At 36.4% G+C, this 17,854-nt stretch overlaps 1 protein-coding gene across 6 annotated transcripts in view; it reads left to right on the top strand.

Annotated features, from left to right (window-relative positions):
- Positions 1 to 17,854, top strand: part of BLTP1 (bridge-like lipid transfer protein family member 1) — a 119,975-nt gene that overhangs the window by 42,335 nt on the left and 59,786 nt on the right. For all 6 annotated transcript variants that reach the window (XM_074905139.1, XM_074905140.1, XM_074905141.1 and 3 more), the window contains exons 23-39: positions 1,781 to 1,909; positions 2,840 to 2,959; positions 5,093 to 5,370; positions 6,152 to 6,402; positions 6,867 to 7,125; positions 7,537 to 8,380; positions 9,244 to 9,314; positions 9,794 to 9,967; positions 10,290 to 10,410; positions 11,259 to 11,405; positions 11,780 to 11,907; positions 12,340 to 12,542; positions 14,456 to 14,653; positions 15,329 to 15,540; positions 15,877 to 16,028; positions 16,369 to 16,519; positions 17,641 to 17,793. In XM_074905139.1, the coding sequence (XP_074761240.1) occupies positions 1,781 to 1,909; positions 2,840 to 2,959; positions 5,093 to 5,370; positions 6,152 to 6,402; positions 6,867 to 7,125; positions 7,537 to 8,380; positions 9,244 to 9,314; positions 9,794 to 9,967; positions 10,290 to 10,410; positions 11,259 to 11,405; positions 11,780 to 11,907; positions 12,340 to 12,542; positions 14,456 to 14,653; positions 15,329 to 15,540; positions 15,877 to 16,028; positions 16,369 to 16,519; positions 17,641 to 17,793 (3,591 nt within the window). The remainder of the gene's footprint in view (positions 1 to 1,780; positions 1,910 to 2,839; positions 2,960 to 5,092; positions 5,371 to 6,151; positions 6,403 to 6,866; positions 7,126 to 7,536; positions 8,381 to 9,243; positions 9,315 to 9,793; positions 9,968 to 10,289; positions 10,411 to 11,258; positions 11,406 to 11,779; positions 11,908 to 12,339; positions 12,543 to 14,455; positions 14,654 to 15,328; positions 15,541 to 15,876; positions 16,029 to 16,368; positions 16,520 to 17,640; positions 17,794 to 17,854) is intronic.

Genomic DNA, 17,854 nt, shown 5'->3' with positions numbered 1-17,854 from the left:
AGATACAGGTTCGTTGTCCTTGCTGGTTAACTCTCAGGGAAAGACACATGAAGTACTGAGTTGTGATTGTGATCTGAAAGGCAATTTGACATCCCTCAGATGGAAGGTTCTTGCAAATACGGAGGCATTTGCATGAAGGGATGCTGCCAGCAATAAGGATACCAAGTTGAGCATCTGGCAAGAATTCAGCTTGCGGATAAAGTTCTGGCTTTCCAAAGGAAATGATGGACAAAGCCATGTTTTAAATTAGGAGACAAATGTGATAATTTGTGGGAGCGTAGTATGGGCAGGCCCCAGCAGGAGAGTAGCTGGTAACTCAATCATGCTGCTCACTGCATAAATTCTGATGCTTGGTCCCACTGGAACATAGTTTGATTTCACAGTATTGGATCTTCTTAGGTCAGTCTTAGCACTAACTCGTTTTAGTTTTGCGATTTATGTTACTTTTATTTTTCCAGATATAATAATGGCTCCAAGTCTACAGTTGGCAGATCACTGATTCATTTCTGGTGTGGGCTGCCAGACCTTTAAAAAAGGTTGCTTTGTCACTGTATTCTGAAACATGAGAAAAGTACATAAATTCTATTACTAGTTACTGTTTGGTTTATTTATCTTTAAATTTTTTAAAGACACTTCTACGTCCCCTCTTATTCCTCTAAAAATTGGCATTATTTTCTAGGATTAAACATGTATTTCATTAGGAGACGACTTCAGCAAATAAAACCAAATAAGGCATACAAATACAATCTAAAGAATAGATTCCAGATGAATTTCCATGCTACACATGCAGATTTTTATGGCAGCATTTCCCAAAATGCTACCACTGATTTAGACAAGCTATAGTATTTACTCCACTGCTTTATGCTTCAAGATTAAGCCTAGTTGATTGAAAGAACTCTAAGGTTAGAGAATATTTTTTAAATACTTGATGCAACTTGAGGATTTCCGTCCTCTACAAAGCCATCATTAGTTGTATGCTTTATACAGGTTTTTTATTTTATTTTATTTTTTGTCATCAGCACTACTCTGGAGCAGAACTTGAATTTGCTGTTTCAGGATCATTTGCTTTTTTTCCTTCCATAGTGTGATGTATTGCAAGAATTTGTGAAGGGACAACATTAAAGGGAGGACGAGAGATTTTGTGCAGGACAGGCATAGCTGTATTAAATTCCAGTTAAATTACTGCTGATTTTAAGTGCCCGTTCCTTTGGCTAGCCAAAAAAACCCCATTCCCCTCTCATAATAGACAGACAGTCATAATTTCCTTTATGAATGAACTAACTATATAAAAGAGTTAAATCAATGATAGGCCGATTACTAGGTCTAGCTAGATTCAGCAGTGTTCTGTTCAGTCAGTTTCTTCTTATGCTTTCTGGATGTAATTTCATTACTTACAGGGAAGTCTGACAGTTAATTTTGAGGTAAAATAAGGAGACCTCTGTCTTTACAGTGAAGTTCTCAGTTGATTGTAATAGCAAAAGCCTTTTCCTTATATTAAGAAATAATGTAGAAAATTGTTTAATGTCACAGTGTTTTCTGTGAAAAACTGTAGAGACTTGCATGTTGTTTCATGCACAAAACAAAAATCAGTTTTGAGTAACAAGAAGTAGACTATGTGAAAGCAAGGTAATGCAGCCAGAATGTTATGGTGGTGTCTTTTTGCTTCTTTTTACTCCTGCTCAGCTCTCACCTTTGGTGATGTTCTTTCAGTACTCTGTGAAATACCAGAAGTTAATTTTGTGTACTTACTATTAGACAACGTGTTGTCCTGTGCTTACAGCTTGCGTGTCTTCTGGAGTGGGGGCAGACCTTCATATTTCATGTGGTGTGCCGGGAGTTTGAACTGGAAAGGCCAAAATCTGTAATAATATGCCAGCATGGAATTGATCGTCGATTTTGTGACTCTAAGGTAACCTTTCATTTGTCTTAATTGCTTGCTATATTTGCACAGGTTCTTTGGAACAGCTTAGAAATCCAGCCTTAAAGACACCAAGACACATGAAGTATATAGCAGATTGGATGTTACCTTTGATAAAGTATAGCTAATGATGTTTTACAAAGAAAAGCAATTCTCACTGGGTTTTCCTGTGGATATGCACAACGTTTTTGTGCTCTATGAATTCTTTTGAGAAATGGTGTCTACAGAAGTCATGCCTAGTTTCTTACCTGTGCCATGACAGTTAAGAGCCAAAGGGCATACTCCAGTGCCCCTTAAGAGCCAAAGGTCATACTTGCCCTTGTGCTCCTAGCACACTTCCATGGTACTTTTCATCCCCTGTGCTCTGTTGATGAAACAGTGCTTTGGTGGGAGACTTAAGCTGACAGCTTAGAGCTTCCATCCATATTTTCTTTTAAATTTTTCTTTTAAACACGGAACTCTTACCTAACCATTATGCCATTGTGGATTCTGCTTTTGGTGCTTGTCTGTTGGAATCTATGTGCACAGTCACTTGAAGAACAAAGGAGCCTTGCCATATATTAAGTATGAATCCTGGATTTCATCTCTCAACATCCTTCTTGTTTTGTTTCAGTTTTTGTGATGTTCTCTATCAGAAACTTGTTCTGCCTTTTCCTGGTGGAAGTCAGGAGAGCCAACTGGGTCCCCTAAAGTTTCTGGACAGAAGAATTAAACGTGCGCTAGTGAAAACGAACCTCAGCACAGAAACACCCTCTCTCAATACTCCGTGTTGATAGTGTAGAATAAGTAACTTTTTATCGCTCTAGTTTTAGGCCTCTGCTAAACAGCAGAATATAAATACAAAGATAAGCACAAATTAAACTAAAACTCCTAATGTACATTTAAATCATTTTGATTTTATTTTTTTTCCTTTTCCTTCAGATGAACTGTGTCCCTGGGCCATGCCCAACATCTGATGATTTAAAGTATACTATGACACGCTTAGCCATGGATGGAGCAGATCTGTATGTGGTAGAACATGGCTGTGCCACCAATATAAAGGTAAAAATATTTCTCTTAACAATTACAACACTTCTTTGTCAACAGAGTTCTTTGTATTTTTTGATAGAATAGCTACCTGAATTTATTGCTTGCTTACATGTGATGGACTAAGCAGAATTTCTGAAACTTTAGGTGATAAAAGGTTGGCTTGGGCTTGTCCAGGAGTAGGTCAGTTTGTCTTCTGCTTAGTAATTCCATTAATTATCTTGGAAAATGGTAAGGAGGAGGGGATGTCTGCCAAAATAAGAGTGGAAGCTGCAGGATTGGTGTAAAAAAAAACCCAAAAAAACAAAAAAAAACAAAAAAACCCACTGAGCAGCATAAATCTCAGTGTTTGTACCTGAGAGCTAATAAGAACTTGTGCTGTTAAGTTAGTAACTCAACAACTGGAAGTGACTGATAAGGATTTTGTACAAGTCAGTGCTTGATAACTCATGATCATCTTATGCAGTACAGCTGTTTGTATTAAGATATATCTTTGGTAGAGATGGGAGAAGTGTTAGTGGCACTCCCTGACTGAATCTAGAATACAGCATGGTGTGTCCTCTGTTCAAAACAGGATGTGTAGAGAGAGCTGATACTCTCCATTATCCTATCATACAAGAGAAAACGGGAATAATTTACTCAATGTAGCAAAATATAAGTCAAGAGACAACTGAGTTATGGTAACAACAGAAAAGGAAAGAATTGCTATGTTGGTATACGTGACTAGTAGTTGTGCTGTCCATTAATAAATTCAGCTTTAAAAGGTAGACATGAAGCTGTTCCCAAAATCTTAAATGTTACATTATGAGCAAGAATCTAACTGAAGTGGTAATGATTTTAGATATTTTTTAATGACATGATATCTTGTCATTTGAAAGGCTTGTTACCTTGTGACAGTAAAAGTAATGTGTTTAAGTCTCCAAATTCTTTTGAGTCCAATATTAAAAAGCACCATCACAAATATTAACTGTGTTTGCAGGCATGAATATGAATGGCAGTATTTTCAAAGGCAGCTTAATAACCTGAATCACTCTAGAAAATTATATCCTTAATGTGTTTCATTTGAATTTAAGGGAAAAAAAGGTTTCCAGTGCTCCTTTATAGTCTGTGACAGAGGTGAGAAGTAATAATTTAATAGTAACCCTGTGGGTAGCTCTTCCATGGCTGGGTTCTTCTTCAGCTTTCCTTCCTTTCCCTGTGAAAAGTTTGAAAACTCAGTCTGAAATTTCAGGTAGTTCATGGTCACTTTTTGGAGAGCACTCAAGCTGTGCAGGAAACTTGGTCCAGTGTCTTCAGATTATTTGAAATTTGAAGATTAAGCATGTGTGCAGGGCTATGTCATCTTTTATTGGTGTACACCAGTGTTGGGGAGGATCAGTACTGTACAGGCAGGTGGGTTAGTTGTACAGGGACCAGTTTTCATACCTAAGTGTAGAGGAGGAGCAAGAACTTCAGGTTCACCTTTGGAGAGGGTTGGCTCCTGCTGGTACCATATTTTTCCTAGATGAGGGGCAGCTCCTGCTTGGTACAACAGAACTACTGGAGTTGTGCCAATACAAGAAATAGTGTGATCATATAAGGGCTACTATAACAAAATTCGTATGGATCTCAGTTAAGGTTTAGGATCTGGAATTTCTTGAGTTTTGCAGTGTTCAACATGGTTGTCTCATGGAGGTATTAATTATAGAGTTAATATAACTTTGTATTCAAAGTATATAATCAATATTTTCATCTTAAGGACATAGAATTACATAGATCATCAAATCATATATCTGATTTTGAAAGTTTCAGACTTCTTTGGTTTCAGATGACAGTGAAGGATTTAATAATGATTTAATAATTTTAAAGGTTCATTACATCTGTCCCAAGTTGAGCTTTCTTTTTAAATCCCTTTACAAAAGGAGACTCCAAAGTAGAGATTTTATTTTTGTGATTTAAAAACTGTCTGAAACTAATTTCTAGGCTTGCCTCCTTCTGTGTGTGTGCACATGCTTGCATATAAAACTGGTTCTCTGTCTTTTTTGGAGAGAATAGTTTACTGAGAACTTTCTGGAATGTAGTAAGTGGTGTGTTAACCGGTTTAAGGCTACCCTTTCTTTGTTTCACTCGTGACTTATCAGAGTTCATGTTGTAAATTATGTTTGCCAGATGGGTGCTATACGTATTGCAAACTGCAACCTCCACAACCAGTCTGTTGGAGAAGGTATAAGTGCTGCTATTCAAGACTTTCAACTGAGACAGTATGTTGAGCAGGTGAACAATTGCAGAACTGGTCTTCAGCCAATATTAAGGAGGGCGTATTGGCTGGAAGCTGGCTCTGTCAACTTGGGGCTCATCACTGCTGACATCGCTTTAGCTGCAGATCACCCTTCTAAACATGAAGTGCAGAGACATTTCTTAGAAACGCATGATAACCGAACTAAGAGGTAAGAGATAGAGTTGAAGGAGATGCATTTGAATTTTTTGGGGGGTGTAAGTTAATACATTCATCTAAAGATGGAACTTTGGTTTTTCCTTTTGCAGTTGCTTTTTGCTTACATAAATCACAATTTCTTGTCATTTTTTTAAAGTATGTTGAATGCTTAGCTTATGGTGATTTGGTGATTTGGAATATGCTTGGACTATACAGAATTGCATGATTTTTGGCAAAACTTACTTTTCCTTCTACCTTCCCTTATTCCCCAAAATGAAGATCAGGGAGAGGAGGGAATCAAATTTGCCCCTTTTTTCTCAGGCTGGACTGAAAACTGGCCCTAAAGAGTCCTGAGCAAGCTGATAAGTAGCTGTGAACAAGACACTTGGCATAACTGTGATTTGTGTGTCTCCCCAAAGAGCAGTTGCCTCTGACATAAGCAACATGCAACCAGTGTGGAGCATGTTTGCAGTGTGTGGACTCCATGCGGAGAGGCAAGGTTGTTACAGTGAGCATGTATTGTGGCAGGTGGACATAATCTGTGCCTGAGCACAGTTGCCTGAGCACTGTGTATACATTTGTGATTTGCCCCTTTCTGGAGCTAATCCTTCATTTTATGTCTGACATCTGTGTTTTAGATACAAATCTTACTAAATCATTTTATGCCAGGTGAAATAGGAGCTCACATATAAGAGAGGGATATCTTTTAATCTTGTTTTCACTGAATTTAACTGTGCTAAGGCTGATGTGGCTCATGTTGTTGTTTTGTTTTGTGTTTTTCTGCCTTTGTATAGATTGTGGTTTTTGTGGCCTGATGATAATTTGAGGAATAAGAGAAGCAAGAACAAGTGTGGCTGTCTCGGTGGCTGTCGATTCTTTGGTGGCACATTAACAGGACTAGATTTTTTCAAACTTGAGGAACTGACACCTTCAAGCAGCTCTGCTTTCTCAAGTACAAGTGCAGAATCTGATATGTTTTATGGGCAGTCTTTACTGCAGCCAGGAGAATGGATAATTACTAAGGAGATTCCTAAAATTTTAGATGGTGAGAAGGCACTGTATGGTAATTTTTTACCCAAAAGTAGAATTTCTTAACTGCACATTAGTATTTATATTGTTTCTGATTCTGATAATGAGTAGTACTTGTGCCCTTGTGCAAGAGGTCTTGCAGTGGCATGGGCCCTTCTAAGAGCAGACAGTAGCTTGAAAGTAGTGGACAAGCTTACATATGCTGAATTTTTTTATTACTGTGCAACTCCTTTCTGACCAAAAAGGAAGTTTTGTGACTTGCATCTGTTCTACTTATATAGAAAGCAGTATACCAAGATAATATCATGTTTTACTGCTATGATTTTATTCATTTCTGTTAGTACAACATGCTAGTATGTGTGTGCATTTCAAAAGTCCAGGGCTTTTATTTAGTAAGGATTTTTATTTCAGTGGCAGGGAAGAGACCATTGCAGTTGTGTTACAAGATACTCAGTTTTTCTTTTCTGTTTCTGCTCCTAGGTAAAGCAAATGGTGTAAAGCGAAAAGATTGGGATTGCAGATCTATGGGTATAGAAATAGAAAGGAAAGCACAACATCTGAGCCTACAAGTGCCATTGCGCTCCCATAGCTCCTCATCCTCTTCAGAGGAAACGAGCAGTTCTAGTGCTGCACTCCCCTTGCTTGCAGGGGAGAAGGACAGCCCATCGTCAACTACTGAGGATCACTTGGTACAGAAGGAGTTCTTGTCTGGTGCAAAAAGAGATGATGGTCATGGAAGGTTAGTACTCTCTGTCCAGGTAGAAGTATAGTTTGGCTCATGAACACATTATGACAGAAAAAAACCCCTTATATTTAGCAATTTATAAAGTGTTGGTTATTTTTTAATGGTAGTGCTGAAGTGCCTTTCCTAGTTTGAATGCAAGTTTGGATCCCTAATAGGAGATGATTACCTGATCTGGGTAGAAAATCTAGCATGTAAGACAACAGCACTTGCTGTTAATGTTCATTTTTGTATCCTCTATATGTAGACAAGTGGACTAACAAGTGGCAGAATTTAGTTTGTAATTGGCATTATGGAAATAATTGCTATGCTAATAGTCACAGAATCACTGAAGCATTTGACAGCTTCTATAATGTAAAAAGAGAAGCATTTATAATAAGCAAATGAACCTTAAATTTTTGTTACCAGCGTTGCAGTCGAGGGCGCAGAGGGCAGCCCTGCATCCCCTGGCAATCAGGAAAGGCCTGTTGGTCAGTCTCCCCTGAGGTCTCCACTGAAACGCCAAGCGTCCGTATGCTCCACCCGGCTCGGGAGCACCAAGAGCCTCACGGCAGCCTTCTACGGAGACAAGCAGCCTGTTCCAGTTGGCGTGCAGTTCAGCAGCGATGTGTCTCGCAGTGATGAGAATGTCTTGGACTCCCCAAAGCAGAGGAGGAGCTTTGGTTCTTTTCCGTATACTCCATCTGCAGATTCAAACTCATTTCACCAGTATCGCTCAATGGATTCCAGTATGTCAATGGCTGATAGCGAAGCTTATTTTTCTGCAGCAGAAGAGTTTGAGCCAATAAGTAGTGATGAAGGTCCAGGAACCTATCCAGGGAGGAAGAAGAGAAAAAAGCAAGCTCAGAAGATTGAATATAGTAGAGGATCTATTTATCACAGTGTGGAAGGGCCTTTAACAAGCACAATCCATGGAGAAATCAGTCAAGATGTTAAAATATTGCCAATTAAGACTCATCCTTCACAGGCCTCATTTGTTTCAGCTCTGGGAGGAGAAGATGAGCATGTTGAGAACATGTATGTTATGGAATCTGAGAAGACTGTGGAAAGTGAGCAAATAACTTCCCAGCAGCCTGTAATGGCATGTTACCAGAATTATCTTACACAGTTCCAGGTGATCAACTGGTCAGTAAAGCATCCAACTAACAAAAGAACTTCAAAATCCTCATTACATCGCCCTTTAGACCTTGATACGCCAACAAGTGAAGAAAGTTCATCATCTTTTGAGCAACTTTCTGTCCCAACTTTTAAGGTATGGAAGATGGAGGAAGGAGGAGTAGAGAAAGGAATATGAATTCAAAATAAATTAAATTGCTTAGTACACCTGTTGTGTAAATAAAGCTATGAGAAACTTGAAACTTCTTTGATTTTAGTTAAGGAATGCCTTGGGTTTCTGACTTCAGATCATGGGCTGTGTGGCTGGGAGGTTGTGGAAAAGAAAAGATGGAGTTAGAATTCTGTGGATAAGATGTGTGTTCTGAATTGTAATTATTGCGCTTAAAAATGCTGCCTGTTGAACAATATGCAGCTGAAGGATATTCATGTGAGTTTTGTTTAAAATACATGGTACACAGAACTTCAGTAGCAGTACGTTTAATACTGGTAAAATGTAGTCTAGGCTGTAAATGCTTTATTTCAAAGTAAAATTGAAACTCAGACTTAGCAAATGATTTTTGTAAATGTTTGCACCTTTTTTCCTCATGATGTATGTGATATGAGCATACATGCTTAAGGAAGGAGCTGAAATAAAATACATGAAAAATAATGGAGATGGCTTGATAGAAAAATAGGTGTTTAACCTCTGGATTTTAATTTATTATCGCTTTGCAGCAAAAGCTTTGGGTTCATGCAAACCTTTCCTAGATTATTATTTGAAGTGTTTTGTTTTATAAGCAATTAGTCACTGTTTCTCTGTGTTAAGAACTTTGTAGTCTAACCTTTCAAGTAATTAAAAAAAAGAAATGTAGGAGTTTCTGTATACTATATGGGAGAATCTGCATATGAGGGATGTTTTTAAGAATAGAACAGTAAGCAGGATCTTTATTTGAAGATTCCTTGGGTAATTTTTTCATCTATAGAAGGAATGTAATGAATATCTTTTCACTTTTATATTAGATTGTTAAACAGGGTCTCACAGCTAATTCGTTACTGGACAGAGGCATGCAGCTCACAGGATCAACATCTAAGTAAGTTGAATACTGAATAACATTATTAGCATATTTTTTAAGAGTAGGATTTTTCTGATATCTTGTTAAATGTTTTGGCTCTTGCTAGCCCTTTTAAAGTCTGATTTGTAGCAGTAGTTTTCAGTACAGATCTCATTTAGAACAGAGTATTCTATTATAAAATGTTTGATATTGGTCAAAAAGAAAGCACAGCATGAAAGCATCAAATAATCTCACTTGAATGTTTTCAAGATTATAAATTGCAACTTAGTTAAAAATAGTTTGGGAAGTGCTTATGGCAAGTGCCCATTGGGTTGCGAAGAGCTGAACTTGAATCTAGGGAATGGCCTTGCACTGGAATTATATTTGTGCACTTTCTAAACTATGTGGTAGAAGAAATCTGCCATTATATGCATTTTATTAAGAACTAAAATGATACCAGGACACTTTTATATTTGTTTTTCAAACCTAGATTTTTAATATTTATTTGACTTGTTTAGTACACCTTATACTCCTTTGGAGAAGAAGTCTGCAGAAAATACAGATGATGAAACAATAACAGAAGAATGGACACTGGATCACCCTGTCTTCCAGACACGGACAACAGCAATAGTAGAAGTAAAAGGAACGGTTGATGTAGTTCTGACTCCTCTTGTAGCAGAGGCACTAGATAGGTAATTAATTTTACTTTTGCTACTGCAGTGTTAATTGATTATGCTAAAAATTGTCTAAAATCAAAGTTGTTTTGTTCAGCAAAGGTTTAGGCAAAAGGATTGAATAATGTGACTGATGGAGCAGTAGGGCCTTGTACCCAGTGAATTTAATTCTGCATTTCCCATGAGGATGCTGGAAGAATGTTACACTGACCAAGGAAGTGCCCTTTATGTCTGTCACTGCTTAATTTTTTTCCTCTGTAGTGTTAATTAAACATTGTTGATTGTGTGTCATGTGAAATGAAGTTTAAATGGTCTGCTGTGGGCTTGTTTCCTCTCACAGGTATATAGAAGCAATGGTGCACTGTGTTAGCTCTCGACATCCAGCAGCAATTGTCGATGATCTGCACTGCAAAGTTCTTCGAGATGCTGTACAGAACAGCAAGACAAGCTTCTCAGAAAATGTAAGAAAGGGAACAAGAAAAATGCACAAGGATTTGAAAGAATATTGCTTTCTGTATTTTACATAAGAAAAGTTTTAATTGAATTCAGTGTTTTGAGATATAGTAGCCAAATGCTATATTAATTTGGAATATGTATTTATTTTTATCTTGTGCCTAATGTTACATACATTTTTGTAATCAACTGTTATATATTGTCTTTCAGTGACCAGAAATCTCTTTTACAGGATTAAAGTGAAGTTTTCCTAATTTGGACAGTCTAGTCAGTATCTACAGTAATTTGCAGGAGATCATACGTTCTGTTCTTAGAAATTAGAGTAACTGATATTCATACCAGCAATACATCATTTAGTGTTTTACTGTAGTTAAGGAGATAGTTTCTGAGAGAGAAAATTTCAAACTAAGCTGTCAAAGTGCATGGGTTTGGGTTTATTTTGCAGTTCATCTGATACTTTAAAAAATTATATTGGAAAGAATTGTATGGTAGTTCTACAGAATTAGTTGTTCTTTCTGTCCAAGTTAATGATCATACCTATATTTTATGATTTCTTGACTTCACAGTGTAAGAGATATTAATTATTTACTTCATAATAAGTTGTTCTATATAACTTAAACTTTCAGCTAAAATCTGGTCGTTAGAAAGTTATTGCAGAATGGGATTTCAGTCCTTTTGGATCTAGAAATATCATATCTGTAAGTGCTACAATTCTTGTTCTAGAAATCATGCTATTGTGCTTTAAATGAAGTTAGAATCTCTTGCTGCTCTGCACTAATAAACTGTCATGTTACTCTTTAGCTTAGCAGCTCTGAGTTTCAGTGAGAATAAATTATTTTTTCTTCCCCCCTCCAAGTTATCTTCAAAGCAGGATATTAGAGGAACAAAAATAGACACTACCACTACAGGAACAACAAACCAGGGACCAGCACAGACCAATCTCTCACTTAAGCAAGATAATGTGACAATTAAAGGTCTTCAGACCAATGTTACTGTACCAAAGGTAACAACTTTTTGTTTAGCTTGTTAGTAGATGTGACTCACAAATTATCTTTATTTTGCATCCTTATTATTTCCCCAAAAGCTTAAGTGAAGCTATGTATTTGTGCTAGATAACCAATGTTTTAAATAGGATAGACTGTTTTGGAGCTGCTCCATTCTATTATGGTGGATGTGCAAGTTAAATAACAGCCACTGTAGGGTAACTGATTGCCATGTCTTTATGTTTTTACATCTTCTAGGTGTGATAGTCTTGTCTTTCAGTTTTTCATTTTATTGAGAAGTATAAGACAAGATTGTATCAGAAATTAGTGATGTATACTTAATGTGACATGTTTTTCTAAATTTCTTTACTCTTTGGGGGAATTTTACGTATAGGTGAACCTGTGTTTACTACAAGCATCTGTTGATGAATCCCCAGGGGTTTCTTCTGGCAAAACTGTGACTCACGTTTCATTAGTAGCTTTGTGTTTTGATAGAATTGCTACACAAGTTCGTATGAATAGGTAAGAATAACACATATCACTACTTGTGACTCTTTCTTTTTAAGTTAATCAAAAGACTTGGAGTGATGCCAATTTTTTGCCATTCTAATGAGTATTTGAAAAACTTGTCATGACTGAGTTAAGCAATAAAATTCTTCACTTTTTTATAAATTAGCATCTAATATCTAATTAGAATTGCAGTTTCTTTAAGAACTGGAGGAACCCCTCAGGAATAATTTAGGAACTTGAGTTTTAACTCTTTCTTGCTTATATGTCATATAGGATAAAATTAAATTTTTCAGTATTTTTTTACCAAAGCATATGTATCTTCTGTTATGCAGAGTTCTTTCTAACACTACTGTGTCAATATCACTTAAAATATTTTAAAAAGTAATCAAACAAAATACGTCTATGTGAGATTTGCTTAATTGTTTTTTCTCCCTTTATTCAAAGGGGTATAGTTGAGGAGACTTCAAACAGTGCAGAAACTGGAAGGAATTCTGTCACGTTTGATCGTTACATCCAAACCAGTAAAATGCAGCCCCAGTCTTCTGGCTCACTCAGATCAAATGCTGGAGCAGAAAAAGGAAAAGAAATTGCTGCTAAATTGAACATCCATCGTGTTCATGGACAACTTAGAGGCCTTGACACAACAGGTAAGCCTTTTAAAATTTTGGAAATGTCAGTTTTCATAGAAGCAAATGGGTATAGTTGGCCTTGACCTTGTAGTTTGGTTGTAATTTTTTTTTATCAACACAGATAAAGAGACACTTGAACATGGAGATTTTGCAGATTCTCTGAAAAGAGTTTAGGATAGTTAATCTGAATTATTTTCTGTTATTCTACTAAAGTACTAGATTTAAATGTAGGCAGAATGAAAACTATTAAGATGAACTTCTAAGCAGTTTGTGGCAGATGGCTTGTATTGCAAATATTGACATGCACTAGCAGAATTTCAGGCCTGGGCTCCCTTCCTCCCAGTTGATCTCTTTTCAGCTACCATTTTTTGTCTCCTATGTGGGGTATGAATTATGCGTATTTGCTTTCTTACTATTTTCTAACAATTTCAAGGTAACTATAATGTGCCTGTTGTACTGGCAATTTCAGCATGACAGGATGTAGATTTTGAACTATAGTGACTATAAAACTGGAAATGACATTACCCAATTGTCGTCCTTCTTGTTTGTGTTAAGGTAATTCCTTGAGGAGCTTATGCATTAAATTCAGCGACTATAACTCCTGATCCTGAAAAAGATGACCAAAAGCAGAGACAGTTTTTGTTAAAACTGGTTCAATTTTCGTGAGACCTGTACCAGCGAGTGCCATGTTTCACTCTGTCCCATAAAGAATAGGAATCTTTCAGACCTGAGAAAGTGCTTTGTGAAGCAAGTATGACTAAAAACCACACAATAAACAAAAAAAACCCCCCAAAACCTACTTGCAAAGATGTGCAAATAGATTTGGAAGAAAACAAAAGCAGTAAGAGAACATTAAAATGGCTAACTCCGTTTTTACTTGGTTATGGGTAGAATCTTAGCAGTAGTGTCCTGTGTTAGGTATGCTGCAGACATTCCAGAAGGTCGAGTAATTTTTGAATTCTAAACAAGAAATCTTACCATCTTCTATTTAAAAGGTTTGAGGAATGTCTTTCTAGGGGTGCTTCAAAAGTGATGGCAGTTATAAGTTGGGGGCAGAGAGTGAGAATTGGAAGGGATATAATTTGACTCAGTGTAGTTCTTTTCCTCAGATATTTGATGTTTAGCTTTGTGTGTAAGTTAATAGTCAGTAGGTATAAAATTATTTAAAATGTTCCTTTGGAAATGTCACTAGAAGAAAGGATTTCTATTTAAGCTATGACCTAATGTCAAAGAAATCAAGGTGGCATAGTACCCTCCTGGATCTTAGAAAACAAAGATTATAATGAATTAAGATCTGCTTGAGTTTGTATTTTCTTAGGAATAGCGAGACTTAGTGCTTTACATCCTCCCAACAGAGACGTACACACGCTTTCAAGCAAGAAGTGGTCTTTGAATTAAAATTAGACCTTCATTTCTAAATATCCTTCAAGTATGTTGTAGTTAATACCAAATGCATTTCTAAGAAAACACATTATCCAAGAGCACTGTCGATATTGCTGTCATTTGTTCCTATTAAATGTTAGGTGTTTCTTGAGAGTGGTTTTTTTGGTAAAGTAGTTTCCAGCCAATTGCCAGTTTCAGATAAAAATCTGAAGAGCTTCTTTGTACATGTCTTTGGAATCATGACGTGTTAGGATTAGGAATGTCTCAAAGCTTTAACTTTGTGTTGTTTGACCCTTGTTTTTTTCCAAACTTAAAAGTTACCCTGCCCATATTAACATACCAGGAGCAAGATTTTTCTTCCCCTTTCTATGCTTCCTTCTTTCTTGCTCATGCTTCAATTTTAAATTTTTTAAACATTTTTTTGCCCTCCTGTTTGAGGAATACCAAAGGGACAATGCTCCCAAACCACTATGAACTTCAGAGAGCTATTAAAGATGTGAAGCTTTTTTCATTTTGTAACAAAGCAGTAAATATGTTTGTTTTGACAGATATTGGAACTTGTGCAATAACAGCTATTCCTTTTGGGAAATCAAAAGTTCTTTTTACTTTGGAAGAATTGGATGAGTTTGCTTTTGTGGATGAAACAGATCAACAAGCTGTTCCAGATGTAACTCGAATTGGTCCTAGTCAAGAGAAGTGGGGTTGGATAATGTTTGAGTGTGGAATTGAAAATTTAACTATAAAAGGTAAAGCTTATATAGGCTTTATATTATTTTGTTTTATGAAACTGCTAACAATTCTGTGTTTCTAGTTTAGCAATTATTTGGATAGAAATTGCTGATTATAGGTGATACAAAACAGTACATGTCTGTTGTAAAATTGTTTCACAAAGTAGATTATACAATAAAGGAATTTTTATTAATCAATACTGCTTCTAATAGTGTATGAAATAATTCCATATGAACTGATTTCAGCAGTTTCTGAACTTAAAGTGAAGGTAGAAATTGATACCTTCACTCATCGCTTAAATCCTGACCTTGCAATCATATCCATGGTAAGTGTCTGCATATAGGGCCAGAGTTCTGCTTTGGGAGGGGAAAGCCAGCTTGAAAAATTTAAAAAAAACCCAGTATATATGTATTTTCTGTCATCCAAGTTATTCTTTTCAGAGAATAGTGTTTAAAACCAGCCTTCATATGAGTACTCTTCATCTGCTTAGAACAAATGTATCAGAAGCTCTACAACTAGCTGTTAAATTGTATAAAAATTGTAGTGATAAATCGTGTAAAATGGTAATACATCTTGGTTAATCAAAATCGTATGTATTACTCCTCTTAACTGCAGATCTTTTCTGTGGGACGTAACTTATAGATGTTTGTGCGTGGCAAACATTTACAGTCTAGGTATGTGTGCTTTTATAGGAGGAAGACAATCTGGAGCAGTATTGTATAATACATTTGGAGTCATGGGTAAATCAAGAGATACAGAGAGAGGTGGATTGCTTGCATCAAATAACTCTTCAGATTCTCCAACTGGTAGTGGCTATAATACTGATGTATCTGATGATAATCTTCCCTGTGATAGAATAAGTCCCTCTTCAGATATTAATGGAAATTCAGTTTCGGATGAGCAGGTACATACATGCTGTATAGAAACGATTGGTCTTGGGTTGTTGGGTTTGGTTTTTTTTAAAGTGATTAACATTCACAGTAAAAAATTGACAATTTAACATTAACAGATGTCTTGCTTGCCAACTGCATTCATACTGTCTACTTGCATGCTATATTTTCAGCTTTCTGCAAGGTCTCTTGGTATAGTCTTGGGAGAATTGATGAACAACATCAGTTTATTTTTCTTTAAATACATATGAAACTATTATGAGTAGTGGACAGTATAATACGTTAGTGTCTTTCAGTGTAATCACTTTAGAAAACAATTTCACTTTTGACTTCGTGTTTCCTTTTTTAAGGATGAAGGCGTTGAATCTGATGACCTAAAAAAAGATATACCCTTGATGCCTCCTCCCCCTGACTCTTGCAGCATGAAGTTAACAATCAAAGAAATTTGGTTTAGTTTTGCAGCCCCTACCAATGTGCGCTCTCCAGCCCATATATTTTCAAGGTATAATTTTACCCAATTTAAAAGAAAGGACATGACAGATCTGCTTTGTTAAATTGTATTTGGTAGTTTCTGAGTGTAATTTCAATAATTTCTGAAGCGTCTCTGGAAATGAAAATTTTAGATTTTACACAGCACTGTTATAGCTACTAAGAAGAAAAAAATGAGCTTTATGCTGGCTGAAACCAGGACAGCCAATTTTCATTTTCTGGGCTACGTTTGTTATTTTGTAACATTGTTCTGTCATATTCCACCTCTTTGAATGTCATTCATAATAGCATTAGAAAATCTTGCTCATCTCCACTGCTGAACTTGAATATCTAATTTCTCTTTTTCTCAATAGGCAGCTGAACCTCCTGAGTACTGCAACGCCTGCAGTTGGTGCTTGGCTTGTTCCCATTGATCAAGTGAAATCGTCATTAAATAAACTAGAAACTGAAGGAACCCTGAGAATCTGTGCTGTTATGGGTTGCATTATGACAGAAGCTTTAGAAGTAAGTAACATTTTATAAAATCAATAACTGCATTGGAACAGAGTAGTGTAATATGTAATATATTTGTTTGGGATTCTGGATGTTTTCACTGACAAATTTATAGCACCCCTTATGAGCCTTTACTTCCAGAATTGGTAACAAGAACTCATTACCTGTGCTTTTTGTACGCAATCTAAATTTCAGAAGCTAAAAGCTTCAGCTGTTACTAGTGAGAAAGTCTTGTGCTTCTTGTGCATCTCCAGGTAAAATAATTGGAGATTCCGTCTTTTGAAAGGGAAGTAATAAATATGGCTGTAGCATCTGGTATTTTTTATGAAATATGAGAACGTGTTGAATTCTGAAACATTCAGGGTATCTTTCAGGAAAAAATATGAATTTCTGTGCTCCTGCATTGTATTGAATCATTGTGTTTATTGGACCCGTTTATTAGCAGAAGGGAGGACAAGCATACTGAGGGTGAATCATTCTAGCAAGAAACGCAGAATTTTTTGTTGAAGACTGGGATTGGTGGAGTTTTTATGACAAATTGGCTGTTACTGTGATTTGCTAAAGAGCTTTCTTGTGTGTAGACAGTTTTCTGCTCTTCGTTTACTTGGCACCATCTAGTGGGAAGATTTTGAGGCAATACCTGTTGTGGAGACCCTGTCTTTCATTGTAAGACTGACGAGCTTAGTGTCAGGATAACTTTCTGCTGTACTCAAAAATCATTCCTTGCAGCAGTGTCTTATTGCTACCTCCCTTGTTATTTTGTTTCCTACCCTTTTTCTAGCATTAAACCAAATTAGAAAAGTGCCTTGTTTTTCTTTAACTAGGAATAAACAGTTTCTTCAAAAATCTCAGCTAGCTGTGCATATATGTCTGTTAGCCTGGAAGTAACTTTGCAAAGTCTGCACTTTGAATCCAGCCTTCAGTTTTATTACTTCATATAAATAAATAAACATCAAGCATGATTTTTCACATACAATTTAAGATAAGGTAGGTATTCATGTGGCAAATCTTTGCTGCAGAAGTTCAAAATGGGGTTAGAAGTTTGTGATATCATAGGTGCAATCTTGTAGTTCATGAACACGTTCTGTTTGCAAGTATGTTCACATGTGAAAAATTGTTACATTTTAATCTAGAATAAAAGTGTGCACTTTCCTCTGAGAAGCAAGTACAACAGGCTTACCAAAGTGGCTCGTTTCTTGCAAGAAAATCCTTCTTGTTTACTGTGTAATATATTGCACCATTACCTTCATCAAGCAAACTACTCCATTATTGAGGATGCCACCATGGTGAGTTACTTTGTAGAAGTGGAAATAACTCAGTGTGTTAATTTCAGAGGAACTAATTATA

The sequence above is a fragment of the Athene noctua genome, chromosome 4 (assembly GCF_965140245.1).
Source record: "Athene noctua chromosome 4, bAthNoc1.hap1.1, whole genome shotgun sequence".
Classification (NCBI taxonomy): Eukaryota; Metazoa; Chordata; class Aves; order Strigiformes; family Strigidae; genus Athene; species Athene noctua.
This window is presented reverse-complemented; position numbering and strand designations above follow the sequence as displayed.